At 41.3% G+C, this 22,073-nt stretch overlaps 1 protein-coding gene across 2 annotated transcripts in view; it reads left to right on the top strand.

Moving 5' to 3' along the window:
• The window catches only part of DIP2C (disco interacting protein 2 homolog C), a 214,807-nt gene that overhangs the window by 33,849 nt on the left and 158,885 nt on the right, over positions 1-22,073 (top strand). For both annotated transcript variants that reach the window (XM_036260201.1, XM_036260212.1), the window contains one exon: positions 7,148-7,273. In XM_036260201.1, the coding sequence (XP_036116094.1) occupies positions 7,148-7,273 (126 nt within the window). The remainder of the gene's footprint in view (positions 1-7,147; positions 7,274-22,073) is intronic.

Below are 22,073 nucleotides of genomic sequence, written 5' to 3'. Positions count from 1 at the left end.
GGGAGGGGGCACAGTGCAGCAGTCAGGACCCAGGAAAGCTGGTCCCCACCTAGCTCTTCAGCACAGTTCTGGTTTCTCCCACACTAGGCTTCCTTCTCTGTCTTCTGTCAGGCTCAGTGGTAGGGTTAATAATGACCAGCATCGTAGCAGGATCTTAACAGTACCAAGTGCTCAGTTGCCACGTGCCAGCTCTGCCCAGAGCCCTGTAGCCTGTAGACTCTTTTAACCCTCCTTGCCACCCCAGGGACAGGTGTTCTCATTATTCCTTTTTCTGCACATAAGGAAACCGAGGCACATGTAGGTTAAGCAGTGTGTACAAGGGTGCCTGCAAGAACTGGGATTTGGATGCGGACAGTCTGGCCCTGGAACCGTGGCCTTAACTGCTCTGCAGTTATGACACAAGGTAAGCTTCCTTAGGAAAAGACTCTTTTATTGATCCACTGTTGTCTTTGAAGTTGGACAACTGTCACCACGCATGTTATTCATGTGATGTTGTGAGCGCTAGGGAATGGATTGTGGTTTTTGACATCGGGGGGCAGAGTGAAGGGCAGGCATTAATTTCTCTTACATTTAAACAGAGATATACAGAGACCTTTCTCTGAGGGGCTGCAGATGTTCTGATTATGTTTACTTTTTTTTTTTTTTTAATCCTCACCCAAGGACATTTTTGCATTTATCCTCAGACAGAACGGGAGAGATAGAGGGAGAAAGAGAGAGAGAGACACATCGATGTGAGAGAGACACATCAAGTGGCTGCCGCCCACATGACCCCAACCAGGGCTAGGACAAGCTGCAACTGAGGTATGTGCCCTTAGGGAAACCGAACCCGGGACTCTCTGGTCCGTAGGCCAACACTCTAACCACTGGGCCAAACCAGCCAGGGCATGTTTACTTTTATTCTCCAACTATCCCATTGTTTGTTGTATTACAGGACACTAGTTTCTTTCAGAGTAAATGAAAGTGCCATCTATTTAAAGAAACCAAAAGGAAAGTAGAGTTTTCTGTTCAGTATGGTAAAAACTTACATCTGGCCCTGGCCAGTGTGGCTCAGTTGGGCATCGGATTGTGCACCGAAAGGTTGCTGGTTCGATTCACGGTCAGGGTACATGACCCAGTTGCGGGCTTGATCCTGGTAGGGGCATGCAGAAGGCAGCTGATTGATGTTTTGCTCTCACATCGATGTTTCTCTTCCTCTCTCTTTCAAATCAATTTTTAAAATCTTAAAAAAAAAAAAAAGAACTTATATGTGTTCAAGGACCTTGTTGACACTTTTGACATAGCCAAAAACTATGGTCTTGCGCAGAGAAGGCACGAATGGCCCAGTGACTGTCCTTTGGGAGTTACTTTCAGGGTATAGACCAGAGGCTGCAGGTGGCCTGGCCCATTCACAGGGTTGTCAGTGTGTCTGTCTTCCTGTGTACAGGGCAACGTGCCCAGGTCAAACCGTGGTCTGTGCTGTGTGTCCTGCAGGAACACCAGTATCAGGCAGGGTTCCTCCCAGAATTCAGGCTATGGTGTGAGGACGAGGTGGGAACCACCAACAGTCTGATTCCTTCAGGCCTTTTCAGTTTATCAAACCTGCTGTATGAAACCCATCACTTCGGTATAGTACTAAAAGCCGCTGTCATTAATGAGTGCCTGCTGGGACAGGCAGCTAGTGGCTTGCTTGTATATTTTATCTTATATTATTCCCACAGTGACTGATTCTGTTCCCATTTTACAGGTGATCATAGTTAGACTTTGAGGGATTAAAAGATTTCTTTAGTATCTTACAGCTAATAAATGGCAGAGCAAGGATTCTGATTCTAAGCCCTGACTCTTTAGTAATGTGTTGTTACTACCCCAGAACTATGGGAACATTTTATGTTCCTGTCCCTTTCAGCTTCCTGACAGTAAGACAGTCTCAGCTTGCAGAACTAAATTGGAAGAAAACTTTGCAAGTGTCTCTGAAGGAACAGTAGGTGGAGAAATTGTCAGAAGTCAGAGAAGGGTCAGGTTCACGTTTCAGTACATTTTTTTGGTGTTATTCAGATTTTAAAACTAAAATTACTTTTAACACAAGCATTTTAATTATAATGACCAATTCAAGATCGGTTAGGAAATAAAGAGAAGACAAGGGTACCAAGTTTGAGGCAAAAGAAAAAAGACCATATATAAAGAAAATGAAAAACTTCTTAAAACTTAAGAAAAGGTGAATATCAGTTGTGGGGGTTGCATTAATTTTGTTTTTAGCAGAAGAGGTCCAATTACTGTCCTCGGCACTGAGGACAAAGATCAGTTCGGGCTTTGAAGGGAATTAATTTCTCTACTCTGAGGGTGGGTCCCTGCCCTAATGTGATACAGAAGGACGAGGAGAGGGGCCATGTGCTGCCCTCATTTGCTGCCATGCAGGACAGAGAGGGTAGGGCAGTGCCCCTCAGTGCTGCAGAGACCGGGGCCCGAGAGCCCTGCCGGCCGCTGAGCAGTTGCTGGCTGTTAGTAGTTGCCCCATGTTTTTGCTATCGAAATTTGATTGCATTTCCCTAACGTTTTTAGAAATACCCTGTCAGTATGTTACAAAAACCCTGCTGTGATTAAAATAGAACAGAGTTGCCTTTTTGAAAATAATTAGTTTGATCATTAAATATAACTCCTTTATTATATAGCGCTTTCTACAGAAGTTGAATGATTTGCCCAAGGTTAGTGGTATGCTGACTTTTTCCCCAGACGGAAACCGCTGTTGCTGCCAGGAGCTGTCAGAAAGCAAATGTAACAGGCCTACATCTTACCTCTCTCATCTCATCCCTAATTCCAGCTTCATTTGTGAATCCGGTGAACTCATCCCAGATCCACGGGAGAGAGCAGTTGAATGATTCGCATCTCATTGGCTATTAACTAATCAGAGGAAGAAATTTTGTGTTAAAAAATGGATCAGTCAATTTATTTTTGTTACAGATGTTTCTCCTTTTCTGCAGTGACACCCTCCTCCCAGTCCCCCGCCCCCAGCATTGTTGTCCGTGTCCATGGTTACGCATACATGCATATGAGTTCTTTGGTTTATCTCTTCCCTCCCCCGCACCCCCTCCTCTACGGTTTATCAGTCAAAACACTACTTCTATGTCTCTGGGTCTATTTTGTTCATCTGCTTATTTTGTTCATTATATTCCACAAATTAATTAATTTAAAAAAAAGAAAAGGGGAGAACTTCAGAGTTAATTTGTACTAGGATATCTGGCAGAGGAACTTTTTAAAATACTTATAGACAGGAGGGTATAAAAGGCAGAAACCCTCCACCCCACTTGTTCTTCAGATTAGCTGAGAGCCCCTCTGTGCTTCATGAGCCAGATGTAGAGGTTTGCTTGCTTTGCTTCAGTAATAAATATGCATGCTTTAATTTTTTTATTCTTTTATTTTTTTATTTTATTTTTTTTATCTCACCCGAGGACATTTTTCCATTTTTGCTCAGAGTGGGAGGGAAGAGAGGAAGAGAGAGACAGAGAGAGAAACATCGATGTGAAAGGGACACATCGAGTGGCTGCCTCCTGCACAACGCCGACTGGGGCTGGGGACAAACTGCAACCGAGGTACATGCCCTTAGCGGGAACTGAACCCAGGTCTCTCTGGACCGCAGGCCGACGCTCTAACCGCTGAGCCAAACTGGCCAGAGCGCATGCTTTAATTTTTAAACAAATTCACTTGTTTTAATGTTTAATACACTTCACAGTGCAAAATAAAAAATGGATCAATCAAATGAAATTTTATATTAATTTTTTTCCTTTAAGTACACTTGTAATTAGAAAACTTATAACTGAAAATGTTTTTCTCAGAGCAAATGGGCTGAGTCTTGGAGTCATAGTGAATGTCCATGGAGAGACTTCTTTGACTTTAACAAATTCTTCAACAGTTTAACTTAAAACGGTTGTAATAATGAGCAACAACAAAAAAGAATCCTATAATTTGTGACTTTGACTCCAAATTTTGGAAGTGAGTTGTTTTCTTTTGTGGGCATGGTCAGGGTATGAGCTACTCTTTCCTCTTAGGATCAGCTGGAGACATCTGAAATTATCATGTTTCTTTTTTATTAATGTCACAAATTTAAATTTCATTTTCTGGAGGATTAATTTTATTTATTTTTAATCCTCACCCGAGGACATTTTTCCATTTTTTTTTGTTCAGGTAGAGTGGGAGGGAGAGAGAGAGAGAGAAACATCGACGTGAAAGGGACACATCGAGTGGCTGCCACCCACATGACCAACCAGGGCTGGGGACAAACTGCAACCGAGGTACGCGCCCTTAGTGGGAACCGAACCCGGGTCTCTCTGGACCACAGGCCGACGCTCTAACCACTGAGCCAAACTGGCCAGGCTGGAGGATTTAATTTAGGTGAGACTCTGCCATTAAGATGATTATAAGTTACTTTTAACCAAATGGGCTTTGAAGTTATATTTTACTTGACTTGAATAATCTTATTACATTCTTTGACTTAAAAAATGATGTAGGGTTGTAGGATCTGGTTCTGAAGTCGGTGTCAGACCATCCCCCCCACATATTACGGTAATAACCCCAAGACACAATATTAGGAGTCACTGTTTGAATGCACTGGAGAGCATCTCCCAAACGCAGGCAGAAGCGGAAGGACCGTGGGCAGGAAGGGCACAGCACTGAGTGAGATCGTGTTTTTTGGCCTTTCGCCATGAAGGTGCTCTCCAAATGCCTTATTTTTTCTGACTCCCAAGCTGAACGCCGCCGGGGCGTTACTGGCTTCCTGTGTCAGAAGACAGACTTCGGGGCTGTCAGAACAGCCGTATGTTAAAGGGGAATCCGTGAGCCACAGCAGGGAGCCCCCACGTCATGTAAACTCTCAGGTTCTCGGGAAGCCTGGAGACTCCGCGTGCCTCTGGGAGACCAACAGACAGAACCCCTACGGGCCGTTCCTGGGACAGCTGGTGCTGGAGCATGGGCTTCGGATTAGATCATAGTACTGTCTACAGTAGTATATCCATTCAGTTTCTTGATTTGGAGAAGTTACAAGAGAATGTCTTTGTTCATAGAAAACACATCAAAATATTTAGGTTTAGAGGAGCAAGGTACCTGTAATTTATCTTCAAATGATTGACAAACAAACAAAAAAACACAGAAAGCAATGGGGTGAACATCAACAATTGTGAATGTGGGTGAAACTTTATGAGAGTTCTCTGTACTGGTCTTGCATATTTTCTGCAAATTTGTAATTCTATCCAAAAACTTAAAAAGTTAGGGCATATGAAAGTGAAAGTATCTGATGTGTGAAGAATCACTGTCCTCTCTCCTCCTCCTCCTAGATGAGCTCTTTTGCTTTAGGTCATGAATCCAAGTCATTCACTCCTGTTTTTAATCTGAGAGTTTAAGCAAAAGAGTGATCAGAAGCTCAGTTTTTGTCTCAAAGTACTTCGAGCCTCGTGAGAAGAAGAGAGCAGGGCACACACCAACTGAACAAAATGTAACCACATGTTCATTGTGGTTGGTACACGGTGTGTGTTAAGATGGGCTGGCGAGTAGTTTCTACAAAGGGTCAGATAAACATTGTCAGCTTTCTGGGCCATTGTGGTCTCTGTCACATACTACAGTATTAAAGGAGACGTAGGGTGTACATGCAGGAAGGGTGTGGCTCTGTTCCAATAAAATATTCTTATTTTTTAAAAATTCTCACCTGAGACTATTTTTCCATTTATCTTCAGACAGAGTGGGAGGGGGGAGGAAGAGAGGGAGAGAGAGAAACATCAATGTGAGAGAGAGACACATCGATTGGTTGCTTCCCACATAACCCCAACCACGACTGAACCAGGCTGGGTACTGAACCGCAACCCAGGTAGGTGCCTTTGATTGGAAACAAACCTGTGAGTTTTTGGTCTGAGGGCTGACGCTCTAACCGCTGAGCAAAACCGACCAGGGCCCAATAAAACATGATTTACGCAGAGAGGAAGCAGGCTGCAGGTAACCCACAGACGGTGGTTGGCTGACCCCTCTAACCTGTTAAGAGGGTGGAGTTTTCATAGGAATGGCAGGAGTGCAGTGTGGTTCCTGGTGAAGGGCATGGGTCCCGAGGGTACACACCTGGGTTCAGACCCTGGCAGTGCCACTCACCAGTTTGATGATCTGGGGGGGCTTCTTACCTCCACGTCGTCCTCTGTGAAATGGAAATTCTGAGAGCCCCTCCTCTCTAGGATTGTGTACGTGTGAGCCTGGCTGTTGCCCTCCTGTCTTCTCTCCTTCTGCAGTCTTCTTCCCAGCAGCCAGAAAGATCCAGTCAGAGCAGAATCGGATCATGTCATCCTCATGATCCCCATGCTCCCTGTCAGACTGAGGGTGGGAGCCAAACTTTTCCTCGAGTCAGGCCCTCACCTCTGCACCTTCTGCCAGGGTCCTGTTTGTTCTGCCAGCACCACCCTCACTCTCCGTTTAGGGCCTTTAAATGGGTTTCCCCCTTTTCCTGGACCTTCCCGTCCTGACAGGGTGGCTGGTTCATTCTTACCATTCAGATTTCACAGAGAGAGAGCTCTTCCTGGCCTCACAGTGAAGTAGCCACGCAGTCCCTTCGATGTCCCTGTTTTAATTCTCTGCCCCATTTGCTTGTCTGTGGTCCGTGTCTTACTGAACGGAAAGCAAGCTGCGATTCACAGCGCCTCGTCTACCTGATTCTCGGCCGTGCGTGCCCTGAGAACATCACCTCTCAAAGCAGGCGGCCAGTAAATATTTGTGGAGTTAATAGAATGAGTTAACACCTAACCCAGTGACCGGCCCATAACTGCGTTGTAGGTATGAGTTAACTAAAATCATGACTGATGGCCGGTAGGATGAACATACCTCCCATAGTAATGAAATGAATTATGAGTCTTGAAAGTGTGAAGAAGTATCTGAAGGTTAAGTCCACTCATCCTAAGGAAAGAAAAATCACAGAATCATTTGCAAGCAGCACTTAATTAAAAGTGTGAGAATGAATTTGCATGTCGTCTTCTTGGAGCTTTAAGCTATCAGGTTCACACTTTTCCTTTCTTCCGCACCCATTCATTTGTGACAGTTTCTATTGGAAGATAAACTTTTCCACAGGACCAGAGAGAAAGGAGAACAAGCATGGGGCTTTCAGAACATCCCTGAACAATGGAGTAATTGAGCTCTCTTTTTGTTTCAGACGTCCACACAGAAGCTGTTCAGGCAGCACTTGCGAAACACAAAGAAAGGAAGATGGCAGTGCCTATGCCTTCCAAACGCAGGTCCTTGGTTGTGCAGACCTCGATGGATGCCTACACGCCTCCAGGTGAGCGGCAAGCCCACCGTCTGCTTTGTAAGGTGGCGAGCGTGCCTTAGAGCTAATTCACTGCCAGCCCTGCGAGCCAGTCTTTCTAGCTGGCCAAATGATGGTGTTCGAATTCAGATTTTGTGAACCACAGGTCCAGAAACGGCATATATGCTCTAAATTAAACTTGGAAGGAAAGTTACCATCATTATGTGGGTATCTTTAAATATGTATATATGTATTTTATTTTAATTTTTAAATTATTTTTTTAAATCCTCACCCAAAGATACATTTTTATTGATTTGGGCCGGGGGTGGAGGGGAGTGAGAGCAACATCATTCGGTTGCCCCCCTGACCCCCACACTGAGGATTGAACCTGCAGCCTGGGTGTGTGCCCTGACAGGGAATCGAACCTGCAACCTTTTGGCGCACAGGTCAATGCTCCAGCCAACTGAGCCACCTGGCCAGAGCTAAATGTATATTTTAAACTTTTCATTGAGACTCATAAGTATGAAAGACTTAAAGTCTTATAACATTTTATTTAATGCTTCATATACAAAAGAGAAGTCTTATACCTCCATAGTTCTAACTGAACAGAGTTCTGTTTAGATTGGTATGTATATATTCTCAAGTCTTTAAAATGTAACTGTGTTGTAATGTAGTATTAAGAAACCAAATGAATTGAAAAATGTAGGCAGTTGCCTTGATTTGGTGTCATCAAACTTTTCCTTAAAGTGCAGACAGTATTTTGGTCTTTGGGGACAGTAATGAAAGGGAATGACTGTATGTCAATAAAACTTTATGAAAATGGGCAGAGGTCTGGTTTGGTCCATAGTCCTGCTGACCCCTGATCTAAATGGTTGAAGGTAATATCCCATTTACGTTTCTGATTTTAATACTGTCTTTATTTAATCTTGAATTTTATATAACTACTTAAGTTCTCTACTTTACTCTCTCAAATAATCAGAGTCTATATCTCATGATCTTCAAAACCAAAGTGAAGCAAACAGTCGAATCATCCAAGTAGCTATCAGAAATATGAAGGATTGAGCCTAATCTACTTGTTTTTTGTTTTTCTGTGATTTTGATTCTAGCATTATTTGTGTCATTGTTGTCAGACCTAAGTTTCTTTTCTACACGCCAAAGTTACCTTGCACACTACTTTGCACAGTTTTCAATGCCGCCATCTTTGTTCATAAGAAACTTAAGGTGCAATAAGAATAGTTGAACATATACATCACTTCTTGAGGTCTTTGAAGTTTAACCCTGAGTATTTGCAAGCAGAGAGGGTAATAAAGCTCCCACTTCAACTCAGAGATGTGGTCAGGTCTATCCAGTAATTCTCCAAACAGCTCTTAAGTATTCAACTTTGCATGCCATTGAAGGTGAAAGTCCTGAGCTTTATAAGATAAAACAAATAGTGTGCACCGTAGTCATTTTTTGAAAAGTAGTCCAACAAATGTTCTTTATCTCAACAGTATAGTATTCTCATAAGAAAGGGAGTAGTCCCTTTTTTTTGGCCAATTTACTTACAGTCCTTTCTTTCTTTATGCTTAGCCTCGATGTAATTTGGGACTATTTAAAAATCAACATAATTAATATGTTCAAGTCTCTTTAGTTTGTTATAATTTGCCAAAATGTATAACAAGATGGAAATTTTTAGTTTCATATGTTGTTTGTGCAACAAACAGAATGGGCTTACAAGGATAACAAACCAACTTAAACTATTTTTAACCCAGTGTTTGGAACTGTGCGGTATTCAGGAAGATGCACATTTTTCGGAGCCACTTTGTATGAGAAATGTTGAGTTTAAAATGCACTAAGCAATGTGATTATTCACATTATGTGCTTTTCCCCATGTTGAATCCATCCTCAGAAATGGTATTGTGTCATACATGATGAAAACCAGGACTTTCAGGAAAACAACCTGTACAAATGTCTTTGCAAAATATAAAGAACATTATCAGAAATGCTGTTTTTGGCATAACATTTGCATTTAATTATCTGACTAGAATTTTCATGTCTACCACATTATACACTTGGTAACTGTCATTCAGGAGTCCTACTGATAATGTCACACGAGATAGTTTTGAACAGTCATAAATTATTTATAATCGTATTTGCTTGAACAGAATCTTGGGTCAGGTTCATTTTCTTTCATTTTGGTTTTCTGTTTTTTTTGTTTGCTGGTAACTTGTTAGAACTCATTTCATGTCCACTGCTCTTCAAGGAATATTCCTGAAGTTTATCTTCTCTACATGAAATGTGTGGTTGCTGACCAGTGTCATAGTTTCTGGAAAAAATCTTACTAGGATCATTACACTTCCAGTCTTCTACAGATGAAACTTACCTTTAGTTTTCTAGGTTTACTTTTAGAACTGACCTAGGCACTATAAACAGCTGTAAAACAGCACAGAGCCAGTGAGACCACCGTTTGTGGACTGGAGATCTCAAGCAGCGCAAGACTGAACCCAGAGCAGAACAACTCACGCGGTGAGCCCTGCAGTTCTCAGTCCTCCACCTGGAGGAAGTGCTCAGACTGTGGCACAGACGTTGGGGTCTGAGCGAGTGTGGCCACCCTGCCAGGTGAGGAGGGCTGAGGTCCAAGTTCAGGGAAGACAAAGGGGCTGAAGCTTTTCACAGATCCCGCTAGCAAAAGTAATCCAAGTCTGCCCAAGATTGGGAGGATCAACCAGTAACTGAAGTCAATGCTCAAGTAAAATTCAAGGCTTCAGAAGAAGACTATAGAATTCAGAGTTTCCTCAACATACCACCCACAGTATCTAGTGCTCAATAAACAATATGTGGCTATGCAGAGAAATAGGAAGTATAAGCGGTGCCCATAGAAAAAGGACTCAATAGAAAACCAATGAAAGGTGGCTTAAGTTTGCCTTTTGTGTACTAATCACCTGTCGAGCACACACTGTTTCTGGTCTCAATTGTATTTGCCATAAGCATGAAATACATACAGATTTTGAAGAGTTTATTTAAAAAAAAAACAACCTGAAAAATATTGTACTAACTTTTATAGTTGTTATATGTTGGAACAATATATTGAATGTTTTGTGTTAAAATAGATTATTAAAATTAATTGTACCTATTCATGTATTTCATAATGTGGCTACCAGAAGTTTTAAAACTACATACAGATTCAGAAATTCAGTGAACCCCAAACAGGATAAGCCTAAAAAGAATCAAACCTAAGATCAGAAAAGTCAAAGTGCTGAAAACCAGAGATTAAGAGGAAATTTTAAAAGTTGTTTGAGTAAAACAGATACATTATATACTGGAGAACAATTATGAGTAATAAATGACTGATACAAAGATATAATAGAAGCCAGGAGACAGTGGAAAGACACCTTTAACATCCGTTTAAAAGGAAGGGAAAATATCTGTCAACTCATATCCAGTGAAAATATCTTTTATAAGCAAGGATGTTAAAGGAAAGGAAGACATGAGATGGGAAAGCTGAGGGAACGTGGTGCCGGCAGAACTGCACTGCAGACATGCTCACAATGGCACATGGGCCGACGGGGAATGCTGCAAGAGGAGCACTTAACATCTGCAGAAAGGAAGAACACTCGAAACAATAAACTGCTGAACAAACAAAATAATTATGTTTTTTCCTCATAATTTGCTTTAAAACAACATTGCACAAAAGACAGGGACAGGTGAGTCTAATTACCCTGTTGTATGGTTATTACGTTTGTGAAGTAAGAAAGTGTGTAGTGTCAGATTTGAAGAGAAAACAGTTACAATGTTGACCCAATATAGACCCATCGAGGATGCATATTGTTAGCCCTAGAGCAGCCACTAAAACGAGAAGAGATAGATGTGACCCGTGAATCCATAAAAATTCTAGAAGAAAATGTAGGCCACAAAATTTCGAACGTCATATGCAGCAGAATTTTCACTGATACATCACCTAAGGCAACAGAAACAAAGGAAAAAATGAAGACATGGGACTACATCAAACTCAAAAGCTTCTACACAGCAAAAGAAACAACCATCAAAATGGAAAGGCAACCCACTGTATGGGAGAACATCATTGCCAATGATACATCAGATAAAGGGTTAATTTCCAAAATATATAGAGTACTCATACAACTCAACAAAAGGAAGACAAAGAACCAAATTAAAAAATGGGCAGAGGAGCTGAATAGACACCTCTCCAAACAGGACATACAAATGGCCAGGAGACATATGAAGAAATGCTCAACATCACTAATCATCAGAGAGATGCAAATTAAAACAACAATGAGGTATCACCTCACACCTGTTAGAATAGCCGCCATCAACAAATCATCAAACAAGTGTTGGCGAGGGTGTGGAGAAAAGGGGACTCTAGTGCACTGCTGGTGGGAATGCAGACTGGTGCAACCACTATGGAAAACAATATGGTGTTACCTCAAAAAATTAAAAATTGAACTTCCATTGGACCCAGTGATCCCACTTCTAGGAATATACCCTAAGAAGCCTAAAACACCCATCAGAAAGAATATATGTGCCCCCATGTTCATAGCAGCACTATTTACAATAGCTAAGATCTGGAAACAGCCCAAGTGTCCATCAGTAGACAAATGGATAAAAAAGCAGTGGTACATATACACAATGGAGTACTATGCAGCTGTAAGAAAGAAAGCTCTCTTATCCTTTGAGATGACATGGAGGGACTTGGAAAGTATTATCCTAAGCTAAACAAGCCAAGCAGAAAAAGACAAATACCACATAATCTCACTTATATATATGGAATATAATGAATGTAACAGTCTGAGGAATAGGGTAGACCCTGAAACACGGAAGTAGGATACAGACTGACAACCCTCAGAAGAGGGGGTGGTGGGGGGTGGGAAGAGATAAACCACAGAACTTATGTGCATGTATGCATAACCAGTAAACATGGACAACAAAGCCGGGGACAGGGCGGGAGGGATGGGGATGAGGGTGTCAATGGGGTAAAAAAGGAGAAACATCTGTAACAAAAATAAAATTAAAAAATAAAACTAGCCCTGGCCGGTTTGGCTCAGCGGTTAGAGCGTCGGCCTGCGGTCCGGAGAGACCCGGGTTCGGTTCCCGCTAAGGGCATGTACTTCGGTTGCAGTTTGTCCCCGGCCCTGGTTGGTCGTGCAGGTGGCAGCCACTCGATGTGTCCCTTCACGTCGATGTTTCTGTCTCTCTCTCCCTCCCACTCTATCTGTACAAAAAAATGGAAAAATATCCTCAGGTGAGGATAAAAAAAATAAATAAATAAAATAAAACTATGCAAAAAAAAAAATACAGGGCATACAATGGAACTCTTAAGAAATAGTGATTAGCCTTGGCTGGCAGCTCAGTGGTTAGAGCGGTGGCCTGCACACCAAAGGGTCATGAGTTCAATTCCCAATCAAGGGTATGATGTACAGTCGGCCCTCGTTTATCACAGTTAATCAGTTCCAGACTCTACCGCGATAAGTGAATTTCCATGAAGTAGGATTCTTTATTTATAAATCGAATATTTTCGCAGTTAGAGCATAGAAAACTTGTTTACGGCCTTCTAAATATGTTTTTTAACATTATTAGAGCCTTCTAGACATGAAATAACACCATTTAGTTACCATTTCACTCATATTACCCAATATATTAGACAAAATAAGAGAAAAGACATATTAGATGTTACAAATATATTATTATTATTGTACATTTAATTACATACACACACAGTTCTTACACATAACCACTAACTTAGAAAATAATGCAGCTTGTTTGATGAGGAAGCAATGAAGATGAAGAGATGTACTGCACAGCAAAGAAGAGCCAGGTCACTACTTCTCTGAAGACACGACCTCAGGAGGAGAGTCTTCAGGTGGTACAGTATCTTCAGCAGGTGGGTCGTTGTCTTCTGCTGAAGGAGCACTAGGAGTAGGCTGCTGGTGTTTGGGTGCGAGGCTGAAGAGCATCGTGATAGGCAGTTGCTGGCGCTGTCTTTTTATATGCGTGAGGAGGCTTTTGTAGGGTTCTTTCGCTCCATCAGATGCATTCCGGAACTGCAATGCACGCATCATTTGTGGGTCCCATTCACCAATCACGTCCTGTACTACCTTATTAATTCTCATGACTTGTGAGAGATGCTCAAGTATGAGGCCAGCTTCCTCCTCCTGACCCCCAGGAACCTCTGGCTGCTTTTCCTCTTCCTCACTTGCAGACTTAGTCATCTCTACCAGATCCTTGTCAGTTAAGGGATCCGAATGTGTCTCCAGCATCTCATCCACATCATCACGGGTCATATCCGCGAAAACTTCTTCTCCCAGCATTCGGGATCGCCTAACTGCCTTATCCACTGCCAAGTTGCTTATATCCTCTGGGGTGAATCCTCTGTAGTCGTAGGCAATTTCAGGCCACAACATCTTCCAGCTGGCCTTCACAGTCTCCGTGCTTATGTCCTTCAACGCGACCTGGATGTTCTTCAGACAGGTTGCGATGGTATACTGCTGCCAGTACTCCTTCAGCAAGACGTTCTCCTCAAGGTCCATGCCTTCGACGTGCTGCAGGGTGTTTCGCGTGAATGCGCGAATAATGCTGTGATCCATGGGCTGGATCAGCGAAGTGGTGTTGGGAGGAAGAAACTTGATCCGCACACTGTCGTAGGATGGGTCTTGTGTATGACCTCCAGCATTATCCATGAGGAGAAGGACATTAAACTCGAGTCCCTTCTCCACGAGATACAGCTTGACTTGGGGGATGAAGCACTCATGGAACCAGTCCAATGACAGCTGCTTCATGACCCAGCCCTTGTTGTTGTGCATCCAATGCACTGGCAGCAGGTTCTTGTTTTTGTTCTTCAAGGCCCTAGGGTTCTTGGCCTTGTAGATAAGGGCAGGCTTGAGCAAAAACCCCTCAGCATTTCCATATATAACGATAGTCATGCGATCCTTATACACCTTGAAGCCACAGACCTTGGCCTCATCCTTGAAAATGAATGTCCAGGAAGGCATTCTTTTCCAGAACAGTCCTGTTTTGTCCATATTGAACACCTGTTCTGGATGATACCCTCCTCAAGGATCTTCTGGAACATGTTGTTTGCACAGTCCTCTGCTGCAGGCTGGTCAGCAGAGGCAGCTTCTCCGTGGAGAATGACACTCTTCAGATGATACCTCTTCTGAAACTTCTCAAACCAACTCTTGCTCACTGTGAAATCCATGAACGTTGCAGAAGGGGGTCCTGGTTGAGGTTCGTCTGCCGTAAAGCGCTGATAGAGCTGCCTTGCCTTCTCCCACATGACCAGCGAATCCAACGGAATGTTTTTCTTGCGGCTGTCACGATCCAAACATCTAGGGCAGACTCCGTTTTCACTGTGAACTTGTTACGACTTGTCACGATGCTCTTTGCTGCCTTGTTGAAAGAGACAGTAGCCGTTGCACGGATGTTCTTTTCATCTCTACAGATGGAGCGGAAGGTAGACTCAAGTCGTAATGGTGGGCAACCTCCACGATTTTCTTGCCATCTTTGATCATATCCAAGAGTTTCACCTTCTCCCGGATGGTAAGCATCTTCCTCCGGTGCTTAGTTTCATTGTCAGAAGGCTTAGAAGAAGGAGCACATTTAGGAGCCATCGTGGGGCTTAAATAAAAGTTCTCAGAAATCGCAAACACTTACAAGAGCAAAGATGCTTCCGATGCGTAGTGATATAGAAGCATGTATGAGAGAAACGAACTTGAATGAGGCTGAGCCAATCAGTGGTCAGGATAGGAAGAGGATAGGATAGCCAATCAGTGAAAAGCACACTCTGATTGGCTTGGTTTCACCACACTCGATTTTTGGAAAAAAGTTATTGTCCACACACAAGGAGTAGTCGAGTGGTTGCACCTGGTGTTGAAGGATTCCTGAGGTGCTTGAATACATAGGCCTACAAGCCATACATATAGTAATTTTAATTGTAATTGTAATAGAGGGGTGTATAATTGACTCAGACAACCAAGCGTGCGCTGTATAATTTTCACTGACTTGATCAACTTTTTAATGAATATATTTGAAAAAACCATGATAGAGTGAAGCCACGAAAGTCGAAGCACGAAGTGGCGAGGGACGACTGTGTCTTGGTTGTAGGTTCATCCCAGGCTTCAGTCCGGGCATGTGTGGGAGACAACCAGTCGATGAGTCTCTCTCACTTCTATGTTTCTGTCTCTCCCCCGCCCCCACCTCCCTCTCTTCCTTCTTTCTCCTCCCTCTCTCCCTTCTACTCTCCAAATCCTCAGGTGAGGATTAACAACAACAAAATAGTGGTTAATAAAAAAGAAGTCAGGAGCTCTGGCCGGTTTGGCTCAGTGGTTAGAGTGTCGGCCCACGGTCCAGAGAGTCCCGGGTTCAGTTCCTGCTAAGAGCACGTACCTCAGTTGCAGTTTGTTCCCGGCCCTGGTTGGGGTTGTGTGGGTAGCAGCCACTCGATGTGTCTCTGTCATGTCAGTGTTTCTCTCTCTTTCTTCCTCTCTCTCTCCCTCTCTCCCTCCTGCTCTATCTGAAGATAAATGCAAAAATGTCCTTGGGTGAGGATTAAAAAAAAAAAGGAAAAATCAACAGAGATAAAAAAATAGGAAGAATGAATGGAAAACAAGTAGCAAAATGTTAGCCTTATTTTTTATTTTTTTATTTTTTTATCCTCACCCAAGGATATTTTTCCATTTTTTTTGTACAGATAGAGTGGGAGGGAGAGAGAGGAAGGGAGAGAGAAAGAGAAACATCGACGTGAAGGGACACAGAGTGGCTGCCACCCGCACAACCAACCAGGGCCGGGGACAAACTGCAACCGAAGTACGTGCCCTTAGCGGGAACCGAACCCGGGTCTCTCCAGACCGCAGGCCGACGCTCTAACCGCTGAGCCAAACTGGCCAGGGCTAGCCTTAAACCCTCTTATACCAATGATTATAATAGATGTAAATGGACCAAACACCCGATTAAAGGATCGAGATCATCCAACTGGATAAAAAGGGAAAATAGATACATCTATATGTTGTCTATAAGAGACGAGACACATTTAAATATAAGAACAAGAATAGTTAAAAATAAAACGATGACAGAATATAAGTGCAAACCTAAAGCATAAGAAGGTGAAGGCATCTGTATTAATATCTGACAAGGTAGAATACAAGACAATAATGTACGATAGAAACACTGCATAACGGGAAATGAGCAGGTCACCAGGAAGACATAAGAATGGATATTTATACAGTATACCTAAAAACAGAGCATTATAATTTATAAAGCAGAAACTGGCATACACAGGGAAAATTAGAAAAATCAAGAATAGTAAGTGGAAATTTAAAAAATATACTTCTTAAATAATCATAAGAAAGTTGTCAAACCAACGCTATCAACCAATTTAATGCAGTTAATATTCATAGAATATTAGGTAAAACTATTGAAGAACATGCATTTATTCTTTAATACCTTTCTTGAAGTATAATTTAGATCTCATCAAATTAACCCATTGTAAGTGTATAATTCAATGATGTTTAAAAAATACATCGATTGTGCAGTCATTGCCATAATTCAGTTTTAGAACATTTCCATCATCCCAAAAGGTTCCCTTGTACCCATTTTCAGTTAATCCCCATTCTCACTCCAGCCCTAGAATGCCACTGATCTGATTTATATACCTCTATAAATATTCTAGAGATTCTACAAATTAAATCATGAAATAGATTATTTTGCCTTTTGCTTCTTTAGTATAATGTTTTTCAGCATCTTCCATGTGGTAGCATTTATCAGTTGTAGCGTGCATTCCTTCATTGCTGAACTGTTTCCTCTCATAAACCACATTTTCTTTATTCACTAGTTGGATATTTAGCTTGTTTCCAGTTTTTCTGCTATTATGAATAATGCTATCAACATTTATGTACATATCTTTGTGTATACTTATAATTTCATTTATCTTGGATAGATTCATAGGAGTAAAATTAATGAGTTATGGTAACTTAATATTTAACTTTTGAGAACTGCTGAATGATTCCCATAATTGCTGTACCATTTTACATTCCCACCAGCAGTGTATGAAGATTTCAGTTTCTCAACATTCTCACCAACATTTGGTATTGTTTATTTTTAATTATAGCCATTCTAGTGCACACAAATGGTATCTCGTGGTTTTAATTTTCATTTACCTAATAATGCTAAACATCTTTTTATGTGCTTATTAATCCTTTGTATATATTCATTGGTGAAATTTCTGTTCAAATTTTTACCCATTTTTAAAATGCTCTTTGTCTTCTCACTGGTTAAAAAGTCTTCATATAATCTGAATACAAATCCTTTATCAGACAGATACACAGTTTGCAAACTGTGGTTTGTCTTTCTTCTTCTTAATGTGTCTGTGGTAAACAGAATTATGGCCCCTCCAGAGATATTCATGTCCTACTTCCTAGAACTTATAAACAGATTACCTTACATTGCAAAGGGGACTTTGCAGATATGATTAAGTTAAGATCCTGAGATGGGCAATTATCCTGGACTAACTGGGTCTACCCAATGTAATCAAAGTGGTCCTTTTTTTTTTTTTATTATTGAAAGTATTACAGATGTCTCCTTTTTTTCCCCCATTGACCTCCTTCTTCCCACTCCTACCCCCCTCCTGGTCCTTATTTAGACAGAGACAAATACTGTTTGATCTTACTTATATGTGGAATCTAAAAAAAAAAAAAAAACAGTTGCAAAAACCTCATAGAAAAAGAGTTAGATTTGTGGTTTCCAGAGACCAGGGGGTAGGGGCACAGAAAATTGGAGAAAGGTAGCCAAAAGGTACCAACTTCCAGTTATAAGATAAATTAAGTACTAGGGATGTAATGTACAGTGTGATGACTGTAGTGAACACTGCTGTAGAGTACGCATATGAAAGTCAAGAGTAAATCCTAAGAGTTCTCATCACAAGGGGAAAACATTTTTTTTGTTGTTGTTGTTGTTAATCCTCACCTGAGGATATTTTTTCATTGATTTTTAGAGAGAGAAAGAGAGAGAAACATCACTGTGAGAAAGACACATCAATTGGTTGCCTCCCAGTGGGGCCAGGGATCGAACCTGCAACCCAGATACATGTCCTTGACCAGGAATCGAACCCGAGTCCCTTCAGTGCGAGGGCCAATGCTCTGACCACTGGGCAACACCGGCCAGGGCTGCATTTTCTTTTTAATGTATCTGTTAGATGATGGATTCCAACTAAACTTAATTGTAGTAACCATTTCACATTATGTGTACGTTGAACAATTACATATACCTTAAACTTATACAGTGATGTACATCAATTATATATCAATAAAGTTGGGTGGAAGAGGTCCTCATAAGAGAAAGAAGAGTGTCAAAGTCAGAAAGAAAGAAAAAAGCCAGTGGAACCAGAGGTTGGAGGGTTATGCGTTAAAGCTAGATGAAGGGGCAAGGAGCCAAGGGTGCAGGTGGTGCAGGCGCCTCTAGAAAAGGCAGAGGAATAGAGAGTCTCCCATAAAGCCTCCAGAAGGAATGTAGTCATGCCAACACCTGGATTTTAAACTTCTGACCTCCAGAGCTGTAAGATAGATAATAAATATGTGTTGGTATAAGCCACTGACTTTGTGATTTGTTACATTACTCATAGGAAAGCAACAGTGTCCTTTGGAGTCTGAGAGTTTTTTTATTTTGATGAAGTTCATCAATTATTATTTTATGGATTGTGCTTTTGGAAGTTTTAGAAATTTCATAGTTTTAGTTCTTTCATTTAGGTCTCTGATTCATTTTGAGTTCATTTTTATGGTGTGAGGTAAGTAGTGGATTTTGTTTGTTTGTTTTTGATAAGAGAATATCCAGTCGGTCAGCAGCATTTGTTGAAACAATGATCTTTTTTTGATTAAATTACCTTGAGAACTTTGGCGAAAATAAATGGGCCATAAATGTAAGAGTTTATTTCTGGATTCAGTTCTGTTTCATTGATATACATGCCTATACCTGTGCTGATACCACTGTCTTGATTACTGCAACTTCATGCTAAGTTTTGATATTAGATAGCGAAGTCCTCCTTCTTTCTCACATTATTTTGGGTATTCTAAGCTTTTTGTATTTTCAGATGAATTTTAGAATAAGCTTTTAATTCTCAAAAAAATGTTTTTAAAAAGCCTTCTAGGATATTATTAGATATTACCTTGAATTTTTAGTAGATGTATTACTAAGGATTTTATCTTTTTTGATGCTGTTGTGAATGAAATTTTAAAAAATCTAATTACACCCTAACCAGTTTGACTCAGCGGTTGGAGCATCGGCCCGTGGACCGGAGAGACCCGGGTTCGGTTCCCACTAAGGGCATGTACCTTGGTTGCAGTTTGTCCCCGGCCCTGGTTGGGGTCATATGGGTGGCAACCAGTCGAAGTGTCTCTCTCACGTCGATCTTTCTCTTTCTCTTTCTCTCTCTCTCTCCTTTCTTTTCTCCCTCCCACTCTATCTGCAGGTAAATGCAAGAAAGTGTCCTCGGGTGAGAATTAAAAAAAAAAATCTAATTGCAATATTGTTTGGCACTAGTATATGTATATATAAAGATATTTTGTGTCTTTATCTTGTATCCTGTGACCTTCCTAAAATCATTTCTTCTTCTTCTTTTGTTTTTAATCCTCACCCAAGGATATTTTTCCATTTATCTTCAGATGGAGTGGAAGGGAGGGAAGGAGTGAGAGAGAGAGAAAAAAAAATCATCAATGTGAGAGAGACACATCGATTGGTTGTCTCCCAGACGACCCAAACAGGGCCTGAACTGCAACCGAGGTACATGCCCCTGACTGGAATCAAACCCACGACTCATTGGTCCAAGGGCCGATGCTCTAACCGCTGAGCCAAACCAGTCAGGGCCTAAAATCATTTCTTAACTCAGGAATTTTTTGGTATGTTCCTTGGGATTCTATTTTTTAAAAATTTTTATTTATTGTTGAGAGGTTTACAGATACCCCCCCCCCCAACTCTTTTTCCCCTATTCCCCTCCTCCAACTGCCTCCCACCCCACTCCCAGGCCTTCACCGCACTATTGTCTGTGTCTACGGGTTATACATATATGCATATAGTTCTTTGGTTAATCTCTTTCTGCCTCCTCTCTTCCCTCTGAGATTTGTCAGTCTGTTCCACGTTTCCATGCCTCTGGATCTATTTTATTTGTCAGTTTATTCTGTCTATTAAATTTCACATGTAAGTGAGATCATGTGATATTTATCATTCTCTGACTGACTTGTTTTGCTTAGCATAAGAATCTCCAGGTCCCTGCATGCTCTCTCAAAAGGTAAGAGTTCCTTCTTTTTCACAGCTGCATCATATTCCATTGGGTAAATGTACCACAGCTTTTTTATCACCTCATCTACTGATAGGCACTTGGACTGTTTCCAGATCTTAGCTATTGTAAATAGCACTACTATGAACACAGGAGTGTATATATTCTTTCTGATTGGTGTTTTGCGATTCTTAGGATATATTCCCAGAAGTGGAATCATTGGGTCAAATGACAGTATTATTTTTAATTTTTTGAGGAACCTTCATACTCCTTTCCACAGTGGTTGCACCAGTCTGCATTCTCACCAGCAGTGTGCTAGGGTTTCCTTTTCTCCACATCCTCCCCAACACTGTTTTTTGTTGATTTATTGATGGTAGCAATCTGGCACGTGTGAGTTGATACCTCATTGTTGTTTTAATTTGCATCTTTCTGATGATTAGTGACACTGAGCATTTTTTTCATATGTCTCTTGGTCATTTATATGTCCTCTTTAGAGAAGTGTCTATTCAGGTCTTCGGCCAATTTTTTAATTGGATTGTCTTCCTTTTGTTCAGTTGTATGAGTTCTTTTTTTTTTTTATCCTCACCTGAGGACATTTTTCGATATTTTGTTCAGATAGAGTGGGAGGGAGAGAGAGGAAGAGAGAGAGAGAGAGAAACATCGACGTGAAAGGGACAGATCGAGTGGCCGCCACCCGCACAGGGCCGGGGACAAACTGCAGCCGAAGTACATGCCCTTAGTGGGAACCGAACCTGGGTCTCTGTAGACCGCAGGCCAACCCTCTAACCGCTGAGCCAAACCGGCCAGGGCAGTTGTATGAGTTCTTTATATATTTTGGAAATTAACCCCTTATCAGATGTATCATTGGCAAGTGTGTTTTTCCATACAGTGGGTTCCCTTTGTACTTTGATTCTGGTTTCTTTTGCTGTGCAGAAGCTTTTTAGTTTCATGTAGTCCCTAGGCGACTTATCAGTGAAAATTCTTCTATGGGTGATGTCTAAGATTTTGCTGCCTATGTTTTCTCCTAGGATTTTTATGGTTTTATGACTTACATTTAAGTCTTTCATCCATTTTGAGTTTATTCTTGTGTATGGTGTAAGTTGGTGGTCTAGTTTCATTTTTTTTTGCATGTACCTGTCTAATTTTTCCAGCACCATTTATTGAAGAGACTGTCTTTTCTCCATCATATGCTCTTGCCTCCTTTATCAAATATTAGCTGAATATAATGTCTTGGGTCAATTTCTGGATTCTCTGTTCTGTTCCATTGATCTATATGCCTGTTCTTGTGTTGGTACCAGACTGTTTAGATTACAGTGGCTTTGTAGTGTAACCTGATATTCAATATTGTGATCCCTCCAACTTTGTTCTTCTTTCTCAAGATTGCTGAGGCTATTTATGGTCTTTTTTTGGTTTCATACACATTTTTGGAGTATTTGTTCTAGATTTATGAAATATGCTATTGGTATTTAAATAGAGATTGCATTGAATCTATAGGTTGCATTGGATAGTATGGACATTTTAATTATGTTAATTCTTCCATTCCATGAACATGGTTTATGCTTCCACTTGTTTGTATCTTCC

Source organism: Molossus molossus, unplaced genomic scaffold (genome assembly GCF_014108415.1).
Source record: "Molossus molossus isolate mMolMol1 unplaced genomic scaffold, mMolMol1.p scaffold_m16_p_1, whole genome shotgun sequence".
Taxonomy (NCBI): Eukaryota; Metazoa; Chordata; class Mammalia; order Chiroptera; family Molossidae; genus Molossus; species Molossus molossus.
The sequence above is the reverse complement of the archived record's forward strand: the minus strand, read 5'-3'. Positions and strand labels throughout refer to the sequence as shown.